Raw genomic sequence first — 25,402 nt, forward strand, 5'->3', positions numbered from 1 at the left:
ACTCGTTGATATTGAAATGGGCGACGCTTCTACTACTTAAACGCACAATTTCTGACGTCCCCATCCGGCCAGCGGTCGGCCTCCACGTCCATCTCCCTCTGCTTGGCCTGCATGAGAATTGGCTGACACCTAGCCAAGCCGCCACTCCATTTCTTGTAAGTAATTTTATTTGCTACTTTTCATTTAGAAAATCATTTTTGTTTGCGGACACATAGAATCATTTTGGGGCACAGTACTATCTAATGCCATTGTCGTCATAACATTTTCTTAATATGTTAGTTTGTTTCTTGTAAAGGATGAAGATTTTTTATGAAGGGTAATTGAAGTAATAACATTTAAAATGCCACTAAAAATAAAGATAAAAATTTTCAGTTATATATATATATATTCCATATTCGATAATACAATCATATGGAAACTAAGACATGGAACTGTGTTTTTTTTTAATGAAAGACATGGGACTCTACTGGACACTGAGCTTATACAGTTGTAATGTTCAAAAGGCAAAACACAACGGTCATCCTTCAAGATCTGTTTCCAAGTAAATTTCACCTTGAAGTAAGTTGTATGAAACAAGAACCTTGGAAGCCTATTGCAAAAATCAAAACTATATTCACATCTTACTACAACAACAATGCAACTTTCTCAAAAACAGAGTCAAACATGTTAGCAAGGGAAGTGGTTTTCCAACATTATGTTAAAAAGCTGCATGTTTGTACAAGAACCCTTCAAAATTGTTTCTGCAACATGCATAACAATAACTGTAAGTTTTTACAATTGACATTTTTTTTTAAAAAAAGTGTTCATCCTTTCAAGGTCACTGTATGTGTCATGTGTGGGAGGACCATCTGCCAAGCAGCGCGCGGTGGCAGGTTCCTGCAGTTGTGGGGTCCACATGTCATCCTCTCACTGCTGCTGCTGCTCCTGCTCGCAGGTGTCGCCCAAGGCCAGCAGGCGCCGGTCTCGCCGCCGGCGCTGGCGCCTGCGCCGCAGCTCCGAGACATCGAGGAGCAGCTCACTGACCTAACCAAGCACGTCGCCAGCATCATCTCCGACCGCTTCGGATTCTGCATCGCGGACCCGTAAGTGCTCCCGCTCGCATTTGGTAGGCGGCGCCGTCGCCCGTCAGTTAGAAATAGAATTCGCCACCGTCCGTCCGTGCCATCGGGCTTGCTATTTCGATGATTTGGACTGCGTTTGGTGTCTCAGGGTGGAGGATTGGAACGAGGCGTTCAATTACTCATCTAACCTCGGCTTCCTGCAGCAGTGCCTCATTGAAACCAGAGGTAAAATTCGTAAATCGGTAAATGCTCCCATTTGTTTGGAGGTTCTTGTTGAATCATTGACGTATATTCTTCAATAGAAATTAGAATACAACGTACCAATGGCAAGAGGTCCTTACTTTGAGACATTTGGGGGTCAACATTTGGTAAATTGTTGGCGCATAAACCTTGAAGGAACAATTCCTTTTTATCCTTGAAGAAAATAGCAATCCATGACATGTAGAGCTCACCAATTGTGTAAATTAATAAGGATCGTGCAGAATTGTGATGGCAGTAAAGAAACTATTCCGAATATATCTGAAGCTAGTAGAACTCCCTGCACTTGAGTGGATCCATGATGAGATTTGGTATGTACGTATGATATACTCTAGCATGGAAGAACTGTATGTTATCGTCTTCTCTGTACCTTTACTAATGCATGGGTTAAGAGCAAAATCCAAAAACACATTTGAATGAGTGGCAGATGTTTCTTTTTTTTGTGAGTTCAATATCAGTCTAACCTTACAACTGGACATCAAATAAGTATATGCACAGAAGAATATGCACATTTGAGTGAGATATGGGATCTGCAAACATGGTCTTCTGTTTATGCTCCTATTTCCCAATTCAATCTAGTATGGAGCCTGCTTCTTAAATTAAACAACCATTATTGCCATGCTCTACACAATACTTCTGTCTAGAATTCTAATGAAGATCTATTATAATTTCTACACTCATTGCTGGAGTCTAATGAATATTTTAAATTGTTTGATTCCTATCAGAAGATAAAATTTTATTATTCTGATGTGAACAAAATGATTTATTAAGGTGATCTGGTTGGTCGTCTATGCGCACCAGCAGAAGTTAAATTCTACTTCTCATGCCTCCATGATCAGAGAGGCGAGAACAATATCTTCCTGAAGACTACCACAAACTGCAACCATTCCTCTTGGGTACAGGGATGCGAGCCAGGATGGGCTTGCTCCATTGGTCCTGATCTTTTACTCAGCAACATTACTAGCAGCACAATTCCACCAAGAAGTATCAACTGCCAACAATGTTGTGAGGGTTTCTTCTGCCCCCGTGGTCTTACATGCATGCTGCGTGAGTTTTTTTCAACAATTTTCAGATAATTATGCTCAGTGGTAATTAATATTTTCTAGAGAGTTACAGCATATATACCCTTGAGGAATAACTTGAGTTTTCTTTTCGTTTTGCCTGTAGCTTGTCCTCTGGGCTCATACTGTCCACATGCCAAAGTGAACATAACCACTGGTCTTTGTGATCCGTAAGATGTCTTCTTCACATGTTTGGTTTACGTTTAGACCATGGTGTGTAAACAGATGTGTAGCTCCATGAATATGAATTGCAGAACTCTATACAGGTACAAGTACCAGTTCATTCCAAACTCAACAAATGTCTGCGGTGGTGCTGACATGTGGGCTGATTATGAGAGTACCGAAGCTGTGTTCTGTCCAGAAGGTTATTACTGTCCGAGTACAACATCGAAAATTTCTTGTAGCAGTGGGTAAGGATCTTACCGTATCATTCCTCTCTCTTACATCACATATTTAGTGAATTTTACAAAGTTGTTTAAATTGGTCAATGTTGAAGTCTTTGGTTCCTCTTCAGGCACTACTGCAGATTGGGTTCAACCACTGAAGATAGTAAGCATTATCTTCCAGTTATATGATCTTGCTGTTAGTGTTTTCATAGCAATTATTCTTCAGTATGTTGAATTCAGATTAAATGCAGAATGCATCATAAAGGACTCCTGCAAAGCAAACACAAAAAACGAGAGCATATTTGTGCTTGGTGCTGGTTTGGTGGTAAATCCTTATAAAATCCAATCATTTTACTGGTTTGCTACATTTCATCTTATATTATCAGGGAAAAATTTAGGAGTAATCTGTTCTCTGCAAATCCCTGATCCATTAAGCCTAGTAGATTTCAGTTCATCACCTCCTATGAATATAAAACTGAACTTTCCAATTTCATATAGGGTGCATTGAGCATGGTACTTCTGATCATATACAACTGCTCAGTTCAGTTCCTCACTATCCGTGAACGGAGAAAAACAAGATCAAGGGAGAAAGCCATTCAGATGGCTAGGCAGGAGATCGAAGAACAGAACCACTGGAAGGTGGCAGAACATCTATTGAGGAGTCATGTAAATGGAATGCAGGGTCATCTTCCTCACGCGTTAAGGTCCTTTGTTCAGCATACAGATACAGAGAACTATGCCCATAGAGTGCAGGAGACACCAAAAGTTCTGCTCAAGGCACAGGAACTATCAGAAGCTGCGGTGTTTGAGAGTGAAGGCACAAATGAGATATCTGAAACTCCTTCAGTTGAGGTAAATTCTAGTGGAGATGGAGAAATTTTTGTTTCCAAGGACAAAGGTGCACAAAAAGGCATCCACCAATTAACACGCTCAAAAAGATTCAAGTATGCATATGTAAGAATTGAGAAAGAGAAGGTCGAGCAGCAGGAAAACAAGAACCTAACTAGGCCTTTGCTCAAAGTTGAGTTCAAAGACCTGACCCTGACACTAGGGAAAAAGAAGCTATTGAGATCTATCACAGGGGAGCTCCGACCTGGCCATGTCACTGCTGTCATGGGTCCCTCTGGTGCTGGCAAGACCACATTCCTGAATGCCATTGCTGGGAAGGTAACCGGCTATAAGATCAATGGTTTGGTCCTTGTTAATGGAATGAAAGAAAAAATCCGATCTTATAAGAAGATCATTGGCTTTGTGCCACAAGATGATATTGTCCATGGAAAGGAAAATCTTTGGTTCAGTGCGAAGTGCAGGTAGTGCTGCCTATGATTTGTATCAATTATTCTCACAGTAACTAACACAACAATATCTAAGCACATGTATTTCAAACATGCAGGCTATCCACACAAATGCCACAACACGATAAGGTTCTCATTGTAGAAAGAGTCATAGATTCCCTGGGCCTCCAGACAATTAGAAATTCATTGGTTGGAACAGTTGAGAAGCGTGGGATATCTGGGGGTCAGAGAAAGCGTGAGATGGTCATTAAGCCGTCCCTTCTTATATTAGATGAGCCAACCTCTGGCCTAGACAGTTCCTCATCGCTACTGCTCCTCGAAGCTCTTTGCCGTGAGGCTCTTGAAGGCACGAACATTTGCGCTGTTATTCACCAACCGAGGTTGCCCCTAAACAATCATTTTTGCTCGAGATTAATTGAAGTTTCTGAAAGGTTTCTCAATATGATGATTCTTTCTGTTCTGCAGCTATACATTGTACAATATGTTTGATGATTTGATACTTTTGGCAAAAGGAGGCCTAATAGTTTACAATGGTCCTGTCAAGACAGTTGAGGAGTACTTCACTACTATTGGGATCCATGTTCCTGGTTTTGTAAACCCGCCGGACCACTACATTGATATTCTTGAGGGCATTGTGGAGCCTTATTCAGGCTTCAAAGAGACGCATCTGCCCCTGCACTGGATGCTGTACAATGGTTATGAGGTGCCAGATGACATGAAAGATGATCTTGAAGCAATGCACACCAAGCACAATACATCATTGTGTGGATTAACGCCCAATGATATTCCCAACCTCAGAAACACTCACATAGAAAAACTAGACCACCTACAACATGACTTATCAAGATCGAAGAATCTGTTGAGCAGGAGAGCACCAGGGATTCTGATGCAATACATGTACTACCTGGGAAGGTACACCTGAAAATCAACATTTGCAAGATGCTGAAATATTTGAACAGCTAATTTAACTGTTTTTGCTGATCCAGGGTCACAAAACAGCGGTTGCGCGAAGCTGGCCTTCTCGCGGTAGATTTCCTTATATTATGCTTGGCTGGGATATGCCTTGGGACAATTGCAAAGTTCAGCGACCCAACATTTGGGGTGCCTGGCTACATTTACACCATAATTGCAGTTTGTAAGTTTAATACTTCAGTATCCTCTGTAGTTGCATCATCAATATCTGAAATTTACTGATATAAGTTACTGTGATGCAGCTCTTTTGTGCAAAATTGCAGCATTGAGGTCATTTTCTCTGGAATGGTTGCAATACAAGCGGGAGAGAGAATCTGGTATGAGCTCTTTAGCATATTTTCTTGCCAAGGACACAATCGATCATCTTAGCACAGTTGTGAAGCCAATTGTTTACCTATCCATGTTCTACTACTTCAATAACCCAAGGTCAACAATAGCTGACAACTACATAGTGCTGCTAGCACTTGTGTACTCTGTCACCGGGATGGGTTACACTTTTGCCATCTGCTTCAACCCTGGCTCAGCGCAGCTGGTATGGATCATGATAATTTTTTCCATTCTAGCTGATAGCATATTTTGTATGCTAACACTTGATTTATGCAGTGTTCTGCGATTCTACCAGTTATCCTGTCCTTGTTGTCGACTCACTCAACCACTCCACTGTTACTCAAAAACTTGTGCTACACAAAATGGGCACTTGAAGGCTTCGTCATTGTAAATGCCAGAAGGTAAGAATTCGCACATTTCACTCAGATGTTACAAAAATACAAAATGAATCAATGTTTCAAAAAGTTTATCTTTATGGCGTATCATCTAAAATGCTGATCCATTAGTTACTAAAACTGGAATTATTCTGCTCTAGTACACGGCAAATATGTTTCTTGCTTAGTGGCTAGGACTGCTTATTTGTACTGACATTGTAGGACCGGAAAATGCGACCAGAGGGGGGGGGGGGGTGAATGGGAGCAACTCAAAATAATTTCGCACGGAAGCAAACAGATCAAACTCCCAAATTTCAAGAACTTTAGCAAATTAGATCCAAACGCGAGGAAACTCGAAACATAGGTTCACAAGATCACTAGAAATCTATTCTCAAAATATTATGCAAGGAAATTAAGTATAAAATGCGGATCAAGAAAACCTAGATTGAAACCGACGATAAACCTGACGAAGAACAAATAAGCACGATGCAATGAAACGAAGAACAATACTTAATGATAAAGTATTAAACCAAGTACTTGTTCTTACAAAATTGCATCTAGCCTCCGCCCGATCGTCCTCCCTCTCTTGATTAGAGAGATCAACAAAAATCCCTCACTAGGAATTAAACCCTAGGCTAGACTGGAGAGAGGAGTGCACGCAAGAAGAGCTTCAGGGAGGCGGCTACTGTTCACGGCGGCTACTGTTCACGGCGGCTACTGTAGCGCGCAAGACTGTAGCGCGGAACTGTTCACGGCGGCTACTGTAGCAACGCCCCCCAAAACCCTAAAAACGCATACCCCTCAATCCTAGGTGCCGCATATTTATAACCCATAGGGTGGCACTACCTAAATTACAAATTTGCCATTACGTAAATCAAATTAACGTAATCGGCGCGTATCACGCAATATCATCCTCCACGGCAAACAATCTCGATGTCCGCGATCCTTCCATCTAGCACCATGGCGTCCCGTGATCTCGCCGCACGATGATCCGGAATCTTCTCGCGATCGACAATTGTCCCCATCTTCGGCCACGTCCGCCGCAACGAACGTCCGGGATCTTGGTTTTGTGGCTTAACCAAGAAACCGTCCACCAACGTTCTCTCGCTGTGTCGTCAGGTACAGTAGACATACACCGCACGATCTCAAATCCCTCGAACGCAAGTCTTGATCCACCCTTCACCGCTCTCAGTCCATCGGCGTGGCATCATATCTTCATTCTTCACACGTCGCCGCATGTTCAGTCTCCACCTATCACCTGCAACGACACCAACCAAGAGAAACGTCACACGCACACTGTGTTGTTCAATCACTCATCACAAGGTCCTAGCCCCACGGGCATCTCAATCTCCCCCTTGATGAGTGCATTGACAACACCACACCACACAAATTTATTCAAACAAAAATAGAGTAAAAGAAGAGAGAAAAGAAAACAATCTAACAAACTTGATCCCCAAAGACATGGGCTAGCAACAAAAGCTAGGCTCGACACAATCAAGACAAATACAAGAGTAACTGAAAAGCTCAGCTCAAACTCAACCTCCCCCTGAGACTCAGCAACATTTCAAAAGCATAATCTCAGCAAGAAAAATTAACTCCCCCTGCAAAATGAATTTGTGTCACTCATTCTCCCCCTTGTTGACAAAGCACTCCATCAAGTAAAAGATACATGAGGGGACGGCACAGATAGAAGCTTCAGAGACATATATCAAATACTTATACCAGCGAACCAGCAAAACCAGCTGTTCAGAAAAGCAGCAACACAATGCAATGACCATAGAAATTTAAATTAGAGCCTTTTGAAAACCAATTAGTCAGACCATGCAAACAAATTCAAAGCCAGTATCAAGCTGAAGACAAGACATATAGCAAGCTCACACGACGGGTAACAAAGCTTCCAATCAAAGTTCACTGCAAATGCTTGAATCAGGTCTATGTCATGAAAGACAAACCCGTGGCACACACAACACCTGCGACTGGGGCAAGCTGTGAGTAACCAACTTAGGCTGCCATGCCTAAAGCACAAGTCTGTATATACAAACCCAAATCTCAGCATCATATATATATATATATATATATATATATATATATATATATATATATATATATATATATTGTTCTCAATGTTATATGCTGAATACTGAACCCATTTTTCTTTTGTTGTCCCTGCTGATCTGGGATCTTTTGACAGCCCCTGGACTATAGAGTGCCCGGTTCATGTGTGTCTTTGCGACACAAAGAACATTTGTTCTTTCATAGGCCCAAAAGAAGCTACATTCACAGTGATGAACCGGTCTTTGACCCATTGAAAGGAGCCAAAACCGAACCGTGAGCAAGATATATGTCGAGTATTCAACCAGATACTAGAACAAGAACATGTAAACAAGCCTGATAAAATCATGAAGTATCTGTGTGCTGTTTTCAAAACAAAATATGGTCACCCAAAGCATCACAACCTCTCCAAAGGCATTTATCACAAATTCGCTGAAACAAGTATAAGGCATATGTAACCGAAGCGACAAAAACATTGATACTAGAAAGGATAACACACACCAAACTCACCACGCAAACGTGCAAACGTGGCTTGATCGAGTGGTTTAGTTAAAATATCAGCCAACTGCTGACTAGTATCAACATGCTTAAGCTCAATATCACCCTTTTCAACATGATCTCTTAGAAAATGATAACGAACATCAATATGTTTCGTTTTAGAATGCAGCACAGGATTCTTAGCAACACTGATGGCACTGGTGCTATCACACAAGAGAGGAACATGAGAAAACGACAAACCAAAATCGCGAAGGGTTGCTATCATCCATAAAAGCTGAGAACAACAACTAGCAGCAGCAACATACTCGGCCTCTGTAGTAGATTGAGCAACATTGGATTGTTTTCTAGAGGACCAAGAAACAAGAGAAGAACCCAAAAACTGGCAAGTACCTGATGTAGATTTTCTATACAAACGACACCCAGCAAAATCAGCATCCGAATAACCACACAAACTGAGCGTCGAAGAAGCAGAGTACCAAAGGCCAAATTCAGGAGTGAAACGAAGGTACCTCATTATGCGCTTCACCGCCTGACGGTGAGAGGTCCTGGGAGATGCCTGAAAACGAGCGCACAGACACACAGCAAAGTGTATATCCGGTCTCGTCGCAGTCAAGTACAAAAGTGACCCAATCATGCTTCTATATTCCTTCTGATCCACGGATTCTCCATCTTCATCAGCATCCAAAGCTGCGCTAGTCGGAATGGGCGTTGAAATTGGCTTAGCATCAGCCATGTCGAACTTCTTCAGGACATCCATTGTATATTTTCCCTGATGCACAAATGTCCCTTCCTGTGTTTGTTTAATTTGCAATCCTAGGAAAAAGGTCAACTCACCCATCATAGACATCTCAAACTCCTTACTCATCGATTCTGCAAACTTTGCAACAAGAAAATGAGACGAACCACCAAAAATGATATCATCCACGTATATCTGAACTATTAGAGAATCATTGCCTTGTCTGAGGAGAAATAAAGTTTTATCAACAGAACCCATTTTGAACCCATTTTCAAGTAGAAAAGTTTTCAGTCTAGCATACCAAGCACGAGGTGCTTGCTTCAACCCATATAAAGCCTTTTGTAACTTGAAAACATGATTAGGAAATTTAGGATGTTCAAAACCAGGGGGTTGTTTAACATAAACTTCCTCTTCTATATACCCATTCAAAAAGGCACTCTTCACGTCCATTTGATAAAGCTTAAAACCACGTGAGGCAGCAAAAGCAAGCAAAATGCGAATAGCTTCTAAACGAGCAACAGGAGCAAAAGTTTCACCATAATCAATACCCTCCTTTTGACAGAAACCCTGAGCCACCAATCTGGCTTTGTTTCTGACAACAAGACCATCTTCCCCTTGTTTGTTCTTAAAAACCCATTTAGTACCAATTGGTTTGCAAGAAAAAGGTGGATCAACCAAAACCCAAACCTGATTTCGTTCAAAATTTTCTAACTCCTCATGCATGGCATTGACCCAATTAGAATCAGACAGCGCATGTCCAACATCACGGGGTTCAAAAGAGGCAACAAATGCAGAATGCGCAAGGACACATTGATTTCTAGATTTATACCTTGTTGTGCGCTCATTCAAGTTACCTATCATTTGTTGAGGTGGATGGCGACGCTGAATATGTCGAGGTGCTGTTCTAACAGAAGTTGCCTCCCCCTCAATTGTAGCTGGTTCATGATCAACAATAGGTATAGCTGCAGGATCTGCTGTGGATGTGAAAAGCTCTGAAGGCCCATCGTCTATCGTGCTGCTAGGCGTCTGAATGGGAGTTGCCTCGAGCACAGCTGGATCCTCTGTTGCATCATCATCATCGTCAAGTCCATCAACCTCATCTTCAAAAATGTTTTGTCCAATCTCATCATCACCTGCACACTCAAAAGCAGAAGAGAAACAAGGCATCGTCTCGTCGAAGGTGACCTCACATGTCTCCTCGATGCGATTAGTATCAAGATTAAGAACCCGGTAAGCTCGCCCTTGCAAAGCATACCCCAAGAACAACCCATCAGAAGAACGTGATTCAAATTTGTCCAAATTTCCTTTTTTCAGAATAAAGCATTTACAACCAAATACGCGAAAATGAGAAACTTTTGGACAACGACCATATCTCAACTCATAAGATGTTTTCCCCAGAAAAGCTCTCAGAAAAATACGATTAGCAACATAGCAAGCGGTATTAATCGCCTCAGCCCAAAAACGTCTAGGGGTTTTATGTTCATCAAGCATTGTCCTAGCCATCTCAACAAGCGTTCGATTTTTCCTTTCAACAACACCATTCTGAGGGGGGACATACGGTGAGGAAAAATGATGATCAAGACCCTGTTCTGAACAAAAAGCTTTCATTCGAGCATTCTTGAATTCTGTGCCATTATCACTGCGAATTGCTCTAACGACATTATTGGATAACTCATTTTTCAGCTTTAGAACAAGATCATGAATAAATTGAAAAGCCTCATCCTTGGATTCCAAAAAGAACACCCATGAATAACGAGAAAAATCATCCACAATGACGAGCACATACCACTTCCCACCAGCAGAACGAACACGGGCTGGACCTACAGTGTCCATATGTAACAACTCACCCGGTCGTTTTGTCATCACCTGAGTCACAGGTGCATGAGAAGCCGCAATCATTTTGCCATGTTTGCAAGGAGCACAAACCAAATCTTTCTCAAACTTGAGTTTCGGTAAACCATCTATCAAACCCATCGAACTCAAACGGCATAGTAAATCAAAGCTCAAGTGACCCAAACGACGATGCCACTTCCAAATGGGGAGAGAACCATGAGCAACCAAACAACGAGCTTGTCCAAAAGATTTAGAGAAATCAACCATGAAAATTCGTCCAAAGGGGGAGATTTGACAAACAAGGTTACCGATAGAATCTAGAACTCGCGAATTGCCTTTCTTAAAACGCACTTCAAAACCATCATCAAGAAGTTGTGAGACAGAAAGCAAGTTATAATGTAAGTTCCGTACCTTCGCGACGTCCTTTAGCATGAATTTATTGGTTACCTTGATACAGCCATGTGCCATCACTTTTCCTTTACTATTGTCCCCGAATGTAATGTATTCTTTACCGCTCGCGGGGGTGAGGCTGGAGAACCATCTATCATCTCCGGTCATGTGACGCGAACAACCAGAGTCCATTATCCATATGTTCTCCTCGCCTCCATCCTGCAATCAATAGCGAACACGAGAGTGAGCTAATGACTCAACACTGGGGTTAGGATAATGCAATGAAAACCAGTGCTGGGCCATTTGCTCAAAAGAAGCATTAGCAAAATCAAATCTCTCGAAAGAACGACGATGCCCACGAGGGGGAAAACGTGGCATGTCATTCCTATATGACGCAGGGGCACTATTACGTGAGCGAAAACCAGAAAAGCGAACAACTGGCGCTCGTCTAGAGTCACTACGATCATAGGCACCATGTGCAGGGTACCGATCACGTCGTTCAGCACGCTTCCTACGGAAGCAAAATTCCGCCAAATGACCATCACGATCACAAAAATCGCAATGGTAAATATTTTGAGTAGGAGCAACGACAACCTTAGCCTTAGAAGTGGAACCAGAAAAATCAGGCTTAAGGTTATCCAAATGTTCACAAGTTGGTGGCCATATGTTATTCAGGCTTTTGAAGTGTTTGGGTTTAACCCTCCAAACCTGCTTTTTAGGAACAGACTTGGGAGGTTCTACCACAAAACCTTCAGATGAGACCGGTGGACTCTTCTCACTGGGAGTAGGCCCATTGTTCTCACCATATGCATTCTTTTTACCAAAAGTACGCTTCAAATCATAACCAACACCAAAATGTTCACCCCTTTTAATTTGTGCAATAGTCATACCAATCTGGGGCTCACGCACAGAACACCAACCAAGGATTGTTCTCAAATGAGTGTTTTCTTCTTCTAAAGCAGCATTGTCCTTCTTTAAGATGGAAATTTCAGCAACAAAAGTAGGACAAGTCAAACACTCAGGTAAAATAGGACAAGTGTGTTTCTCCAACTGAACAATATGGCATTTAGCAACATTCAACTCAGTTTGCAAAATTGGACAAGTAGCACAAGCACCAAGTAAAACAGAACGAGAGCGAAGTTCTTCCAATTCAATCTTAGCACAATCAAATTTATCAACTAAAACAGCATGCTTAGATTGCAATTCAGAAATAGAAACCATATGAATAGAACATTCCTCACATTCTACAGCAGCAGGTGTAGCATCTTTTAGTGTTTTTAATTCAGCAGATATTCTATCATGATCAGCCTTAAGTCTTGCTAGAATTTTATTTTGTTTATCAACAAGTTTAGTCAACTCTTCAATTTCTTCTTCAGCAGAATTTTGTACCTCATTATCAGAAGAGTCGTTGCTGCAGTCATATGCATCACCCTCATTTAAAGCCATAGTGCACATGCCTCCCTTGATGTCAGCAAGAAAACAGAGTCCTCCATCATTGGTCTTTTTGGGCTTCTCATCTTCGGACTCTGAATCACTAGAGTTGTAGGAGGCATCTGAATCAAAGCTACCCAGCGAAGAAAAGAGAACATGTGCAGCCTTCTTGATTTGCTTGTCAGTAAACTTCTGTTGTCCCTTCTTTCTCCCACGCCTATCACTCTTGTTCTTCCTGTCCCTTGATTGTTCCTGGCGCCTGTAGCTGTTGCCATGCTCCGGTGCCTTCACCTTGCTTGGACAATCAGCAATGAAGTGTCCACGCTCACCACAGTTGAAGCATCCTTCTGAACGCCTTCTATTTCGCCTGTTTTCATATACCCGCTTGAACTTGTTGGTGAGCAAAACAAGCTGATCATCATCAAATACCTCCAACTCATCATCTGCAATATGACACAAGGAGGACAAAGCAAAACTAGGAGTAGATGAAAGATTAGCATTAGTGTTAGTACTCCCAGAAACCAAAGCCATTGGAATATTTGAAGAAGAACCAGCTGTGGGATTGTTAAGCTTTTTTCGAAATTGGATGTCGATCTCTTTGGATTTAAGCTTACTGAAAAGCTCATCAGTTGTAAGAGTCTCATAATTAGTAGACTCAACAATCGCTTCCACTTTTGTACCCCAAACATCCAAGTCGAGTGCATGCAACAATTTGAGAGCCCTTGCATGATCATCATACGGCATAACCGTTATGTTGGCTTTCATTTTGTTGACAAGACTCAAAAATCGAGCGAAAAGATTTTCGATAGACTCACCAGGCGATTGCATAAAATTATCATATTCGCGCCTGTAAGTTTCAAATAACCGGATCTTCACTGCGTTGGTGCCCTCATGAAAATTTTGTAGAGTAGACCAAATCTCATGAGCAACTTGTTTGTCAGAAACACGATCAAATTCAGATTTGCTCAAAGCAGCAAAGAGAAAATCTACAGCTTTGTTATTGTTTTCATATTTTGTAGCGTGAGCTGCATTTGAGGGATCAGCTGGAATCACATAAGTCGTATCAATTGTAATATTCCAAATCGCAATCCCTTTCCCCTTGAGAAAGGCACTCATGCGAGCCTTCCAGTACGGGTAATCGGTTCCATCAAAAGCAGGTGGATGTGAAGACGAAGTCATGATCGCCACAAGTGGATTTCACAACAGATTAGGTATGAGAAAACCTTAACCGGCTCTGATACCAATTGTAGGACCGGAAAATGCGACCAGAGGGGGGGGGGGGGGTGAATGGGAGCAACTCAAAATAATTTCGCACGGAAGCAAACAGATCAAACTCCCAAATTTCAAGAACTTTAGCAAATTAGATCCAAACGCGAGGAAACTCGAAACATAGGTTCACAAGATCACTAGAAATCTATTCTCAAAATATTATGCAAGGAAATTAAGTATAAAATGCGGATCAAGAAAACCTAGATTGAAACCGACGATAAACCTGACGAAGAACAAATAAGCACGATGCAATGAAACGAAGAACAATACTTAATGATAAAGTATTAAACCAAGTACTTGTTCTTACAAAATTGCATCTAGCCTCCGCCCGATCGTCCTCCCTCTCTTGATTAGAGAGATCAACAAAAATCCCTCACTAGGAATTAAACCCTAGGCTAGACTGGAGAGAGGAGTGCACGCAAGAAGAGCTTCAGGGAGGCGGCTACTGTTCACGGCGGCTACTGTTCACGGCGGCTACTGTAGCGCGCAAGACTGTAGCGCGGAACTGTTCACGGCGGCTACTGTAGCAACGCCCCCCAAAACCCTAAAAACGCATACCCCTCAATCCTAGGTGCCGCATATTTATAACCCATAGGGTGGCACTACCTAAATTACAAATTTGCCATTACGTAAATCAAATTAACGTAATCGGCGCGTATCACGCAATATCATCCTCCACGGCAAACAATCTCGATGTCCGCGATCCTTCCATCTAGCACCATGGCGTCCCGTGATCTCGCCGCACGATGATCCGGAATCTTCTCGCGATCGACAATTGTCCCCATCTTCGGCCACGTCCGCCGCAACGAACGTCCGGGATCTTGGTTTTGTGGCTTAACCAAGAAACCGTCCACCAACGTTCTCTCGCTGTGTCGTCAGGTACAGTAGACATACACCGCACGATCTCAAATCCCTCGAACGCAAGTCTTGATCCACCCTTCACCGCTCTCAGTCCATCGGCGTGGCATCATATCTTCATTCTTCACACGTCGCCGCATGTTCAGTCTCCACCTATCACCTGCAACGACACCAACCAAGAGAAACGTCACACGCACACTGTGTTGTTCAATCACTCATCACAAGGTCCTAGCCCCACGGGCATCTCAGACATATATGCATTTTACAGGTACCCGGGAGTGTGGCTAATAACTCGTTGTGGTTTATTGTTCAAAAATCACTTTGATATCCATCACTTCAAGCTCTGTATTTTGGTTCTGTTTATGCATGGTATGTTTTTTCGGGTCGTAGCATTTGTGGCCATGATTGTATTGAATAAGAAGTGAGTGAATTCAGATTGCACAGTTTTTTTATCATCAAATAGTTTTTAAAAATAATTTGTGATGTCCATTGTCATCTGAAAAAATTTAAATTTAGAACTCCTGGAGAAATAAAAAGGACAAATCTCATTAAGGAGTAAATTGGATCAGTAAACTTAGTTGTGGGATTAAATTGAACTAGAATATAGTTTAGGGGTTACTTTGGCTTTGTCCATACTTACTGGGAGTAATTTGGACATTTTTCTTTCATAAACATGTTCATTTAATATAAAATAATTTTTGTTCTATACCTAAAATTACATCGCCGCTGCCGAGGTCATCGACTGCTTCCACAACAGTCTCGCCACTCAGCAACTCTACCGCGACTTGGGTCGCAACCGTCCGCGATCGGTCGTGGCCCTTCGCGACATGATGCTGGAATGGGCTGATCAAAAGGAACAGGAGCGCGATCGCTTTGGGCGCCATGATGACAACAACTCTAAACGTAATGGCGACTTGCGCTCTAACAAAAATAAGGGCAACTTTTGCTTGGCTTCTTCGGCGCCATCCGGAATGTCACGAGTTGCTTCACACGCATACACTCGGGGGCTGACGGATTGGCACAGATATATACAGATTACAAGATGGTTGCCTATTGTTAAGGAATTTGTGGTGGCTTTCTGTAACATCCCAAAAAAAATTCACCAAGTTAAATCACGCAAAAATTATTTCTTCGCATCGTTGAGCTCAAATCTTTTCTAAACCCCTTCCCGTCCGAACTTTCCCCGGCGATCCGCCGTCCCGACACCCGCATTAGTCACCGTCTAGTTTTTTTTCCTGTACTCCTCATTTCTCGTGCGCGTCGCTTCGCGTCGACGCCATGACCGGCTCACGACCCACACGCTGCACGCGCGCCTCGCCCCAACGCGCTCCACGTGCCGGGATGCTCGCCGCGCCGCTCGTCGCTGCCCGACCCATCCCGTCACGTCACTCTGCGCTGGCCGCGCCGCCCGTCGACCAGCACACTGCCACCGCCTCGCCGCTAGAGCCGCACTGCTCGAGCAGAGCTCGCACAGATCCGAGCTGTGCAGCACGACCACGCCACCGCCTGCCAGGCCGCCTCGGCACGCTCACCGCGTCAGCGTTGCACCACCCCGGTGACGTGACCGCTCCGGCAGCACCTGCCCCCACAGCATTAACGCCGCCCTCGGAGCTTGCCCCGCCGGCCACCGTGTCCCGCCCGCTCCACCGCCTTTCCTCGCCTATAAAAGGGACCTCCGCCGCGCCATCCACCTCCACAAGCTACGCTGCCACCGCAGCTCCCGCTCCCCGGCCTAGCGCCGCCTCCACACCCGCCACCGCCGCCTCCCGCTGGCCCTAGCCGCGCCACCTCCTCGAGCCGCCTCCGCCCAAGGTGAGCAGGGGGATGGAATCCTTGCGTCTCCCTCTCCCTTTTTCCCCACAGGCGCTCACCCCTAGCCGCCCCTGCCCATGCTGCCCATGGCAGCCACCTGGCCACCGCGGCCAAGGCCGTCGCGCCCCTCCCTACGGGTCCTCCTCCTCTGAAATTGAGGCGGGGAATCGACCCCCCCGCACCACCCCACCCCTTTTCCCCTCCTACCCGACCGTCGCCGTGCCCTGGGCCGCCGGCGCCCTACCCCCCCTCCTCTGTTATGCTCGTGAGGAGGAAGAAGAAGGGCATTTTTGCCCGTAGCCCCCTGCCCTCTATCCTATTTCTTAAAGAACCCCCCACCTCTCTAGGCCATTTTCCAAAGAAGCCCCTCTCTGATTCTAGTTTTGCAAAACAATCCCTCCACCATATGAAACAATTATGGATATACCCCTGCCCATTTTCTAGAGTAACCCTCATTCTCCCAGAAATACTAAACAAGCCCTGCCATCCCAAAACTATTTACAAAGAGGCCCCTAAACCCCTCTTCGACTTATCATTTCATGCGCCGAAAATCCTCCAATCGCCCTGAAACTTTACCACGCCATTTCTAATATATTTTCAGCCATGCCATTAGAAGATCTCTCGGAAATATTATTCCTATCTCCATATCTTAATTTTCTCTGATTCGAGCTCGACGATAAAACCTTTATTTCTTTTTATTTATTGTGTGTTTTTTTGTGTGCGCCGTAGACACCAGTGTAAACGAGGGAGAACCCGTCGAGGAGTTCGCCAAGCAGTACCGCGAGCCGGAGCCTGAAGAACTGTACCGCGAGTAGGAACTCCCGGAAGGCTTTGAAGACGACAAGTTCAACCTCATCCTTTGATTGTATATTTTGACCCAGTTTTATAAACACAACCTATTGGCCTGTTTTACAAAATTGCATATGCTTTGACTGCTGAAAACATGGTTGGATAGTCACCCCTTGATTTGTTATAACCATTCCTTGACCACCTAGATTAATGTCTGAATACGATTTATTCTATTTGGATGTTAATCGCTGCTAGAGCGCCGCTTAGGACCCAGTACTCGTTTTAAATGATTACAACATGTTTTATAAAAGGAAAAATGCTTGAGTATTGAGAAAAGGGAAGTGGGTTATTAAAGAAAAGAATGCTAGGGCGGGATGGATGGATGGCATTTCTGTGTGGATCGCCATATCGAAGGCTCGTACCTGTGTGGTTGGGCGAGAAGGTTGGGGAGATATCCATCTCGTCACCATTAAGGACCGAGTAGATGTGTCATCTTGCCTAACTCAACTATCGTGCAAACAACTCGACCGTTGTATGTGGCAACAGCTTAGAATAAACCCCACTAGTTAGTCTGATAGCCATTAGGAGAGCTGAGAGCAACGGGTGACCAAGGAGAAGGGATGAGGTCGTGGTGACTTATGCCCCGGCTAAACCTCAGTGATAGGTCAATGGCCCCTTGGTGGAGTCCATGTTGGCTAGTCAGGTCTAGCTAAGGTGGGTAATGGCTTTGTTGGGATCTACACCGACACTAAGGTGATCGTGCTATGGTACCCCGATTGTGGGTAAAGTTGCACACCTCTACAGAGTGTAAAATCTATTCGAATAGCCGTGCTCATGGTATTGAGCGAGTTACGGTTTGGTCACACAACTAGCACTTCTTCTGGGATTGGTTGGGTTGGCGTGAGTGTTTTGGAAAAGTGTTCGGCAGTTGTGCCGTGGGCTACTGCGGACGGGGAGTCCGGTGGCATTAAAACTTGGATCCTTTGTGTAGGATCAACCCCACTCAATATACGATCAAGTAAAGAATTACTTTGAGAAAACCCTTTTAAAAAATAAACTCTTGCATGAGTAAAATCTAGCTTTACTGCAAATAAACCTCAGCCTTATCCTTGATTTATCCTGTGCATATCTGTGATACCCCCCCTTCGTGGATGGGGTTGGACTTGTTGAGTACTTTTGTACTCACCCAGTATATATTTGTGGTTTTTCTTCAGAAGAAGATCCGGACTACGCTGTTGAAGACGTCGAGTAGAGGTTGCGTCCGAACCCCAACCTTGCCTGTGGTGTTGGTCCTCTGCAAGATGTTTCTGCTAGCGCATCACTCTGAGCCCGAGCTGGAGACCGTCTGGGTCGTGCTTTGGTGTATCACCGTAGCTGTTTTACTACTCATTATGGTTTGTATCGAGTGCCCGCCTCCTCGGAGGTTTGTACGGTGACTGAACCATCTGTTGAATAAATGTGTTATGAACCTCCTGGGACTGATATTTGTATCACATTTAGTCTCTACTTATGTGGAGACACTTCAGGTGGTATCAGAGCCGTAGGTTGGCCGTAAGACGTGACCCTTAGGACCGAGGACCTTTTCTAATCCATTTCCCCACTAGGACCTTCACTGCTTAGCTCATCTTCCACACATCACTTATCTCTAGCCTTTGCCTGGTTCCAGATGGCGGACGACGAATGGAGTGGCAGAATCTACCCCGCAGAGCTTGGCCTCCCTAAGTTATTTCTACTCAGCCTGAAACGCCTTGGAGTTGTGGATCCACCGGAGTACGTTTACCGAGAGTACGACTCCAGGGGCACCCTTCGGTGCGACTTGATGATCTTCATGGGAAAAAGCACCCGCTATCCTGACGTGGCACCCTGGTTCATCTCCACCACTAGCTTTTGCTTCCCAGACACCTACCAGAAGGCTACCCGAAAAGCTCTGCGACGTCTGCGTGTGGTCTACAAACGTCATCTTCAGCAGACTCCTATGGGATTTTCCCACCTACTAGAGGGAGAGGACGCTCATGGATTGTCCGGATGAGAGGACTTGGGAGAGAAGAAGAAGAACTAGAAGATACGGTCTCCCACCTGTCCATCTACCTCACCTGCTTGGACCAACTCTACAAAGAACAGGTGGCACAATTGAAGCATTAAATCAGCAGGGCAGAAAAGGCAATCCAAGATATGGAAGTACAACGGATAAGAGCCATACGAGCCGAGAACTCCCTAGCCACCCTCCAAGCCCAATGGCAAAACCGTGAGGCGCCCAGGACAGAAGCTGGGATGTTAGAAGAGGAACCCGAAGAAACCCATTGGGATAAGGGTACTCAGACCGAGGATGAAGAGCACTGTCTTCCACCGAAGAAGCACCGCACCTGGATTGAGGAAGCATCCCCATGTGTAGAGAATAGTATGTCTAGGCTAGAACCGCTATCCTAATAATGTATCCATGAACCATGTACCCAACCTTGTGATGAAATAAGAACCGTCTATTCCCTTTTGTACCCAAGTACTTATGCAAAGCTTGTTCACCCTATCTTTGTTTTCAGATGGCTGAGGAAGGATGGACTTAGGGCATTTGTCAAGCTGCACCTTGTTTCCCCAGTCTTTTGATTAATGCCCTGGAGAGCCTTGGCGTTACGGAACGCCCAAGGTACTACAGCAGGGAGTACGACCACCATGGTACCCTCCGCTGCAGGGTGATCCTGGTTATCGCCAAAAGTGACCGCTACCCCGACATCTAGCCATGGCGAGTGACCACCACAGGGTTTAGGTAACACGACACCTATCCCTTGGTCGTCAGGAAGGCGCTCCGTTATCTATGCCGGATTTTTGAAGGACACCTCGCCCCAACACCAATGAGGTTCTTTCCCCCGGCCACCAGAACCCTAGTTTGGGAGGCTCGCATGAGGAGCCTGGAACAGTGCCGCCATGAAGAGGATCCCCTGTACCAAGTGGCTACTTACCTAGCCTCCTTGGATCAGCTCTTTGACGAGCAAGCCAGCATCTTAAGGGAGCAGACACACCGGGCCAAGCAAGCAGAGCTCGCAGTAAGGATGCATCAGATCCGAGTGGCTCAAGCCGAGGCAAGAGCCGCAGCCGCGGTCAGTAGCGAAGCGGTTGCACAGGAGAGCCTCAGGCAGGGCCGGGACCGACATATGCAAGAATGGACCAGAAGTGGATCGCTAGTCCCGGCAGTTGGGGAAAACCATGTCCTACTTGGGACACCCATCATAGGATGGGGGCCACTTTTTGGGACCCCACAATCTCCACTCGAGAATCCTGAAAGATCCAGTGATGCAGTCGAAGGAGAGGCTGCTGAGCAACCCCGGGAAAACGAAAACCTAGAGGACGGCGAGCAAGGACTGCTCATTCCCCTAAAGGCACACTCCGTCCTAGAAGAAGACTCGCCCCGCGAGTAGCATGCCCCGACGTCACCCTAGAACAAGCCCTCCCAGCCCCTATGGCTTAAGTTGTACCCTTAAGTGTGGCCTTTGAATCCGGACATGTAGTACGCGTTTTGGCCTTGCCCCAGTGTTGTACCCTGTTGATGGTGCTTAAGTGCCTTTTTCACCCGTCAACTATACTCAATAATAAAGGAAAACTGCATGCCTTACTCGTATATTTGTATCACTAACCTTGCTCCACAGTTGTTTTCGAGTTTTGTACATTTCAGATGAGCAGGAGCGGAATAAGACGAAAACACGTAGCAGACGCCATACAACTACACAGAATAGCGCGTCCGGCGTCACCCACTTACAAGGAGGGCCCATCTGGCAGAGCAAACGGGCGCGCCACGCATAATGCATACAAAGAAAGATATCAGGGCCCACATGTCAGCCTGCCAGAGAAGGATAAGGACGAGAGGCGGCCAGGCCTAGATCGGCCGAACCTGGCCGACCTCCCGTCCAGGTGCATTTCGAGGAGGAGTCGGCTCCAAGTCTCCTGATTACCTTCCATACGTGCATTTGGCGGGAACCGACCTCCACTAGTATAAATAGGGCCCCCTCTCACCCCCCCCCACACACACTTCATTCCATTCTCTCCAAGAAGGCTCTCCTCTCTCTTGCTCTCTTAGCTAGGTAGTGGAGCTAGGCTAGTTCTCTTTAGCGAGCAAGTCGTCCTTGGGGTCGTTGAGCAATCCTCGGCTCCTGGTATGACTTTGTATCCGAATTGTCAGACTTCTATTCATAATATAGAGTTTTACCATGGTTGCTTTACTATCTTGATAGTTTATCAATCCTTGCTTAGATCGTTCATAAGTTATGCTACGGTCTTGGTTAGGCCAGATGATCCGGGTACAGATCGAGGTTCGTTGTGCTTTCGGGCTTGCTCTAGTGTTTTACTCTTCCATCCAAAGGGTGGGAGGCCTGGGGGCACTAGAGTAGTGACTTCATACACGAGCGTGGTGCTCGGGTTTGCGGGATCCTTTGGATATGACCGTACTCCACAGTGTGACTGCGGTAGACGGTAGGTGGTGACAGCCCTGTCCGTCCGGCGTAACAGCGGTGTTGCGTTTAGCGTATTCTCCGACGTTCGGATTCGGTGTAGGAGTTCATGCAAAGAGGTAACGGGACTGGATGTACTCCGGTGCGGGACCTTCTCCCCGCTATCCCATTTTCCTGGCACCTGCAATCCTAACCATGATCTAACATGACCCCAGCTTTGGATAGAAGCACTAGGACACCTAACCTAGCCTAAGGTCCAGCTGACTTGACGTAGGATAGAGTAGTTCTTTATTTTATAGTTTCTCTCATTTATTCCTTCCTCTTGGAGTGTGGATGTGTGCTGTGTCGCATTACCCTTGCTTATTCTTTATCTGTACTTACCCCAGTTAGAGTATTGCCTATTGCTTGAGGCACAATGTCATGGTTAATGTTGAGTACAATACCTTTGCCGCTGCCGTCCTTTGGGACTCAAATAAATGACGATACCCTTACTCTCCGGGTGAAATGCTACAACGGTATATCCGTGCGCTTGCGGATCCATCTGTAATCATATTGATTATACCACGAGAGTGGCACCCCTTGGGTGCAGTTGGTAGGATGGGTTCGGCGCCCTCATTTCTAGTGATTGCACTAAGGACTGCCAACAGGCATTTCTGGCGCTGTTGCTAAGGATTAACCATTCCTAGTGATTGTACTAAGAAATGTCAACAAGCATTTCTGGCGCCGTTGCCGGGGACGGCATGTGAACAAAGATATTGTGCTGATATTAACTTAGACCTTGTACTCAGGATATAGTCTTTACTATTTCAGGCTAATGTCACTTTATGTCTTCTTTTATTTTTTGATTTGAAAAGAAGACAGGGGTAGTGTATGACCGGTTTCTCCCTGCCGAAAAACTACACAGACATTCTAGAGAGGCTCGTGAGAAGGGCACGACCTCGCGTCGTTCCTCCTCTCGCTATCCTCCCGGCACAGGAACCCATTTCGGAAGCACCACTCGTTCTTGAGGCTATGGCTGAAAAGACTCTCCGCAAGTTCTCCATCCCCTCCACCGACAATGTGGCCACTGGCCCCAACATCAATGTCGGGGATGTGAACTTCGAGCTCAAATCAAGCCTCATCAACATGGTGCAGGCTAGCCCATTCTGTGGCAAGCCAAATGAGGACGCAAATGCACATTTGCAAAATTTTCTAGAGCTCTGCGACACCGTTGTCATACGGGGTGTCGCTGCTGACGTTGTCAAGCTTCGTCTGTTTCCCTTTTCCCTCCTAGGGAAGGCGAAATAGTGGTTTTATAAGGAAAAGGACATCGACACCTGGGCCAAATCCTCCAAGGCGTTCCTCGCAAAATTCTTCCCACTAGGCAAAACAAATGCCCTGCGCGGGAAAATGTCAAGTTTCCAGCAGACGGGGATGGAATCCATCCCAGAAGCTTGGGAGAGGCTGTAGGAATACATCCTGGCTTGTCCTCATCACGGCAAGGATGAGTGGCTCATCCTGCAAAGCTTCTACAACGGGCTCACAATGACATCTCGAGCCAATATTGATGCCGCTGCTGGAGGAGCCTTCCTCGACCTGACCATAGCCAAATCCAAAGCATTGGTCAAGAAGATGGTCTCCAATCAGGGGTGGAGTGATGAATGACTCCAACCCCGCACCAAGGGCGCGCATACTGTCAAGGAGACGGATATGATTGCCGCAAAACTGGACCTCCTAATCGAGAAGATGGAGGAAGGGAGCAAACAACCGATCCATGCTCCTGTTTACGCCATGGGTTCGCACTTCACGTGCGAAGTCTGTGGTAATGAAGGACACTTGGGGAACGACTGCCCCGAAACCCGTGAAGAATGCGCCTACCTCAACAACGACAACAACGGGTACCGTCCACAACAAGGAGGCCAGGGGTGGAACCAGCCACATCCACCTTTTCAGGGAGGTAATAATTACAACTCTTCTTTCAATTCAAATTTCAATTCAAACCAACCTCCCTTGAGAGAACTTGTTCTTGGCCAAGTTAAAATCAACGAAAATATAAATAAAAAGCTTTTGGCCAATGACAAATCCCTGGAAAGTTTAAATGTTAAGCTTGAAGCTTTGACTTCTACTCTTAAAAACCAGTTAGGTTTCAACAAAATGATCGAAACCCAGCTTGCCCAAATTGCTGCTTCGTTACCTGCTGTTGATAGTGGGAAGATCCTGGGGCAACCCGAGTCTCCCGTTGAAAATGTCAGCATGGTGTCTACCGGACGGGGTAACTTGTCCCGGAGGCCACCACGCAATAACCATGCAGGTAGGTACTATCCCCCAAGGAACGACGTTTGGGATGGCATGGTGGCAGCGGTGCAAGAGGATCCAGGGGTCCCCATGATCAGCTGCTCAATCTACATCAAACACTTTGAGCGATGCCTATGCGATCTGGGGCAAGCGTGAATATAATGCCCAAAGTAATATATAAAGCACTTGAATATCTTGCTCTTTCCCCAACAACTATGCTCGTACAGCTTGCAGATTCAACCATTCGGTATCCCGAAGGGATAGGCGAACATGTTTTCGTACGCGTACGGGACTCCTTTGTCCTTGCCGACTTTGTGGTAATGGATATGGAGGGCGACCTTTTCTAGGGTCTGCCAAGGCAAGGATCGATGTCGGAAAGGGAGAAATCTGTTTCCGTGTCGGAAGGGAGGATATGTTTTTCAGGTTCAAGAAGAAGGAAGAGCAGCGCTTCATGATCCAACAAGACAGTGAAGGGCAAGCACTCTGGGGTGCACCAGAACCCTAGCCAGAACAACAACCCTCCGCACCTAAAAGAAAGAAGGAAAAGAAGGTGTGGCGGAAGGTCGAGAGTTTGGCCTCGTCCAGTTCTCTAGGATGAGCCGACGAATGGTAAGAACGATGGAGAAAAGTCGTGCACGTCGGACTTTAAACGACGCGCCCTTGCTAAAGGTAAATTGGTATTTATCTCATATTTGCTTTCTTCGCTTTTCAACATTTTCTTTGCACCTTATTTGTTTTTCTCCATTGCATGTTTGAAATTTTCAAAATTGTTTTCTGCATGCTGGAATTTTTCTAGTATTTTTTCCTTTTTACAAAAAAGACCAAAAAATATTTTGATTTTTAAAATCCTTTGGGAAAAATAATTTGGACATCTTTTTGAGCAAACTTTTGGCCGTGCACCATATTTTCAAAGAACTTAACTGTTGAGGAAGCACCAGGCCGAAGGGGGGCACTAGGGGGCCCACCCTGGGGCCGGCCGACCCCACAAGTCGGCCGACCCAGGGCCAACGGCTCCTGGGCCCCACCTTCTCCAACGGCTCCATAGCCACAATGGCTTGCCTCTCCTCTGGTGCACGCGCCATCTTCTCTTTAAATAGGGGCCGAGAGGGGTGTTGAGCTCTCTCATACTCACACACTCACTCACACTCCCTCTCACACGTTCTTGCTTGGGTTTCCATTGGATTTTGGCTCAAGTTTGGTTTCAAGAAATCTCTCTCTCATTTCTTTGCTGCAAAATTGATAACATATTTGAAGGAACAACTCTCGGGTAATAATTTCATTTTGATTTCG

At 45.3% G+C, this 25,402-nt stretch overlaps 1 protein-coding gene and 1 non-coding gene across 9 annotated transcripts; one reads left to right on the plus strand and one right to left on the minus strand.

Moving 5' to 3' along the window:
- Window positions 1-880: 880 nt before the first annotated feature.
- On the plus strand, window positions 881-15,361 carry LOC120639785 (ABC transporter G family member 25-like). Of its 8 annotated transcripts, XM_039915674.1 has the most exons (14): window positions 881-1,082; window positions 1,210-1,286; window positions 2,091-2,366; window positions 2,487-2,550; window positions 2,635-2,790; window positions 2,877-2,929; window positions 3,018-3,091; window positions 3,265-4,076; window positions 4,160-4,441; window positions 4,527-4,973; window positions 5,048-5,196; window positions 5,276-5,565; window positions 5,637-5,761; window positions 15,070-15,361. In XM_039915674.1, the coding sequence occupies exons 3-14, from the start codon at window positions 2,360-2,362 to the stop codon at window positions 15,224-15,226; spliced, it is 2,616 nt and encodes an 871-aa protein (XP_039771608.1). In that variant the 5' UTR covers window positions 881-1,082; window positions 1,210-1,286; window positions 2,091-2,359; the 3' UTR covers window positions 15,227-15,361. The 8 variants fall into 8 exon arrangements, with proteins under 8 accessions (XP_039771608.1, XP_039771603.1, XP_039771606.1 ...); XM_039915669.1 differs by lacking the exon at window positions 881-1,082 and having other exon boundaries at window positions 1,212-1,286; window positions 2,159-2,366; XM_039915672.1 differs by lacking the exon at window positions 881-1,082 and having other exon boundaries at window positions 1,212-1,286; window positions 2,159-2,366; window positions 2,895-2,929.
- A 7,854-nt stretch (window positions 15,362-23,215) lies between these two features.
- On the minus strand, window positions 23,216-23,319 carry LOC120643290. Its single transcript, XR_005662969.1, has one exon. It is a non-coding gene; the product is annotated as a small nucleolar RNA R71 (small nucleolar RNA).
- Between the last annotated feature and the right edge of the window lie 2,083 nt (window positions 23,320-25,402).

The sequence above is a fragment of the Panicum virgatum genome, chromosome 7K, assembly GCF_016808335.1.
Source record: "Panicum virgatum strain AP13 chromosome 7K, P.virgatum_v5, whole genome shotgun sequence".
NCBI classification, from domain to species: Eukaryota; Viridiplantae; Streptophyta; class Magnoliopsida; order Poales; family Poaceae; genus Panicum; species Panicum virgatum.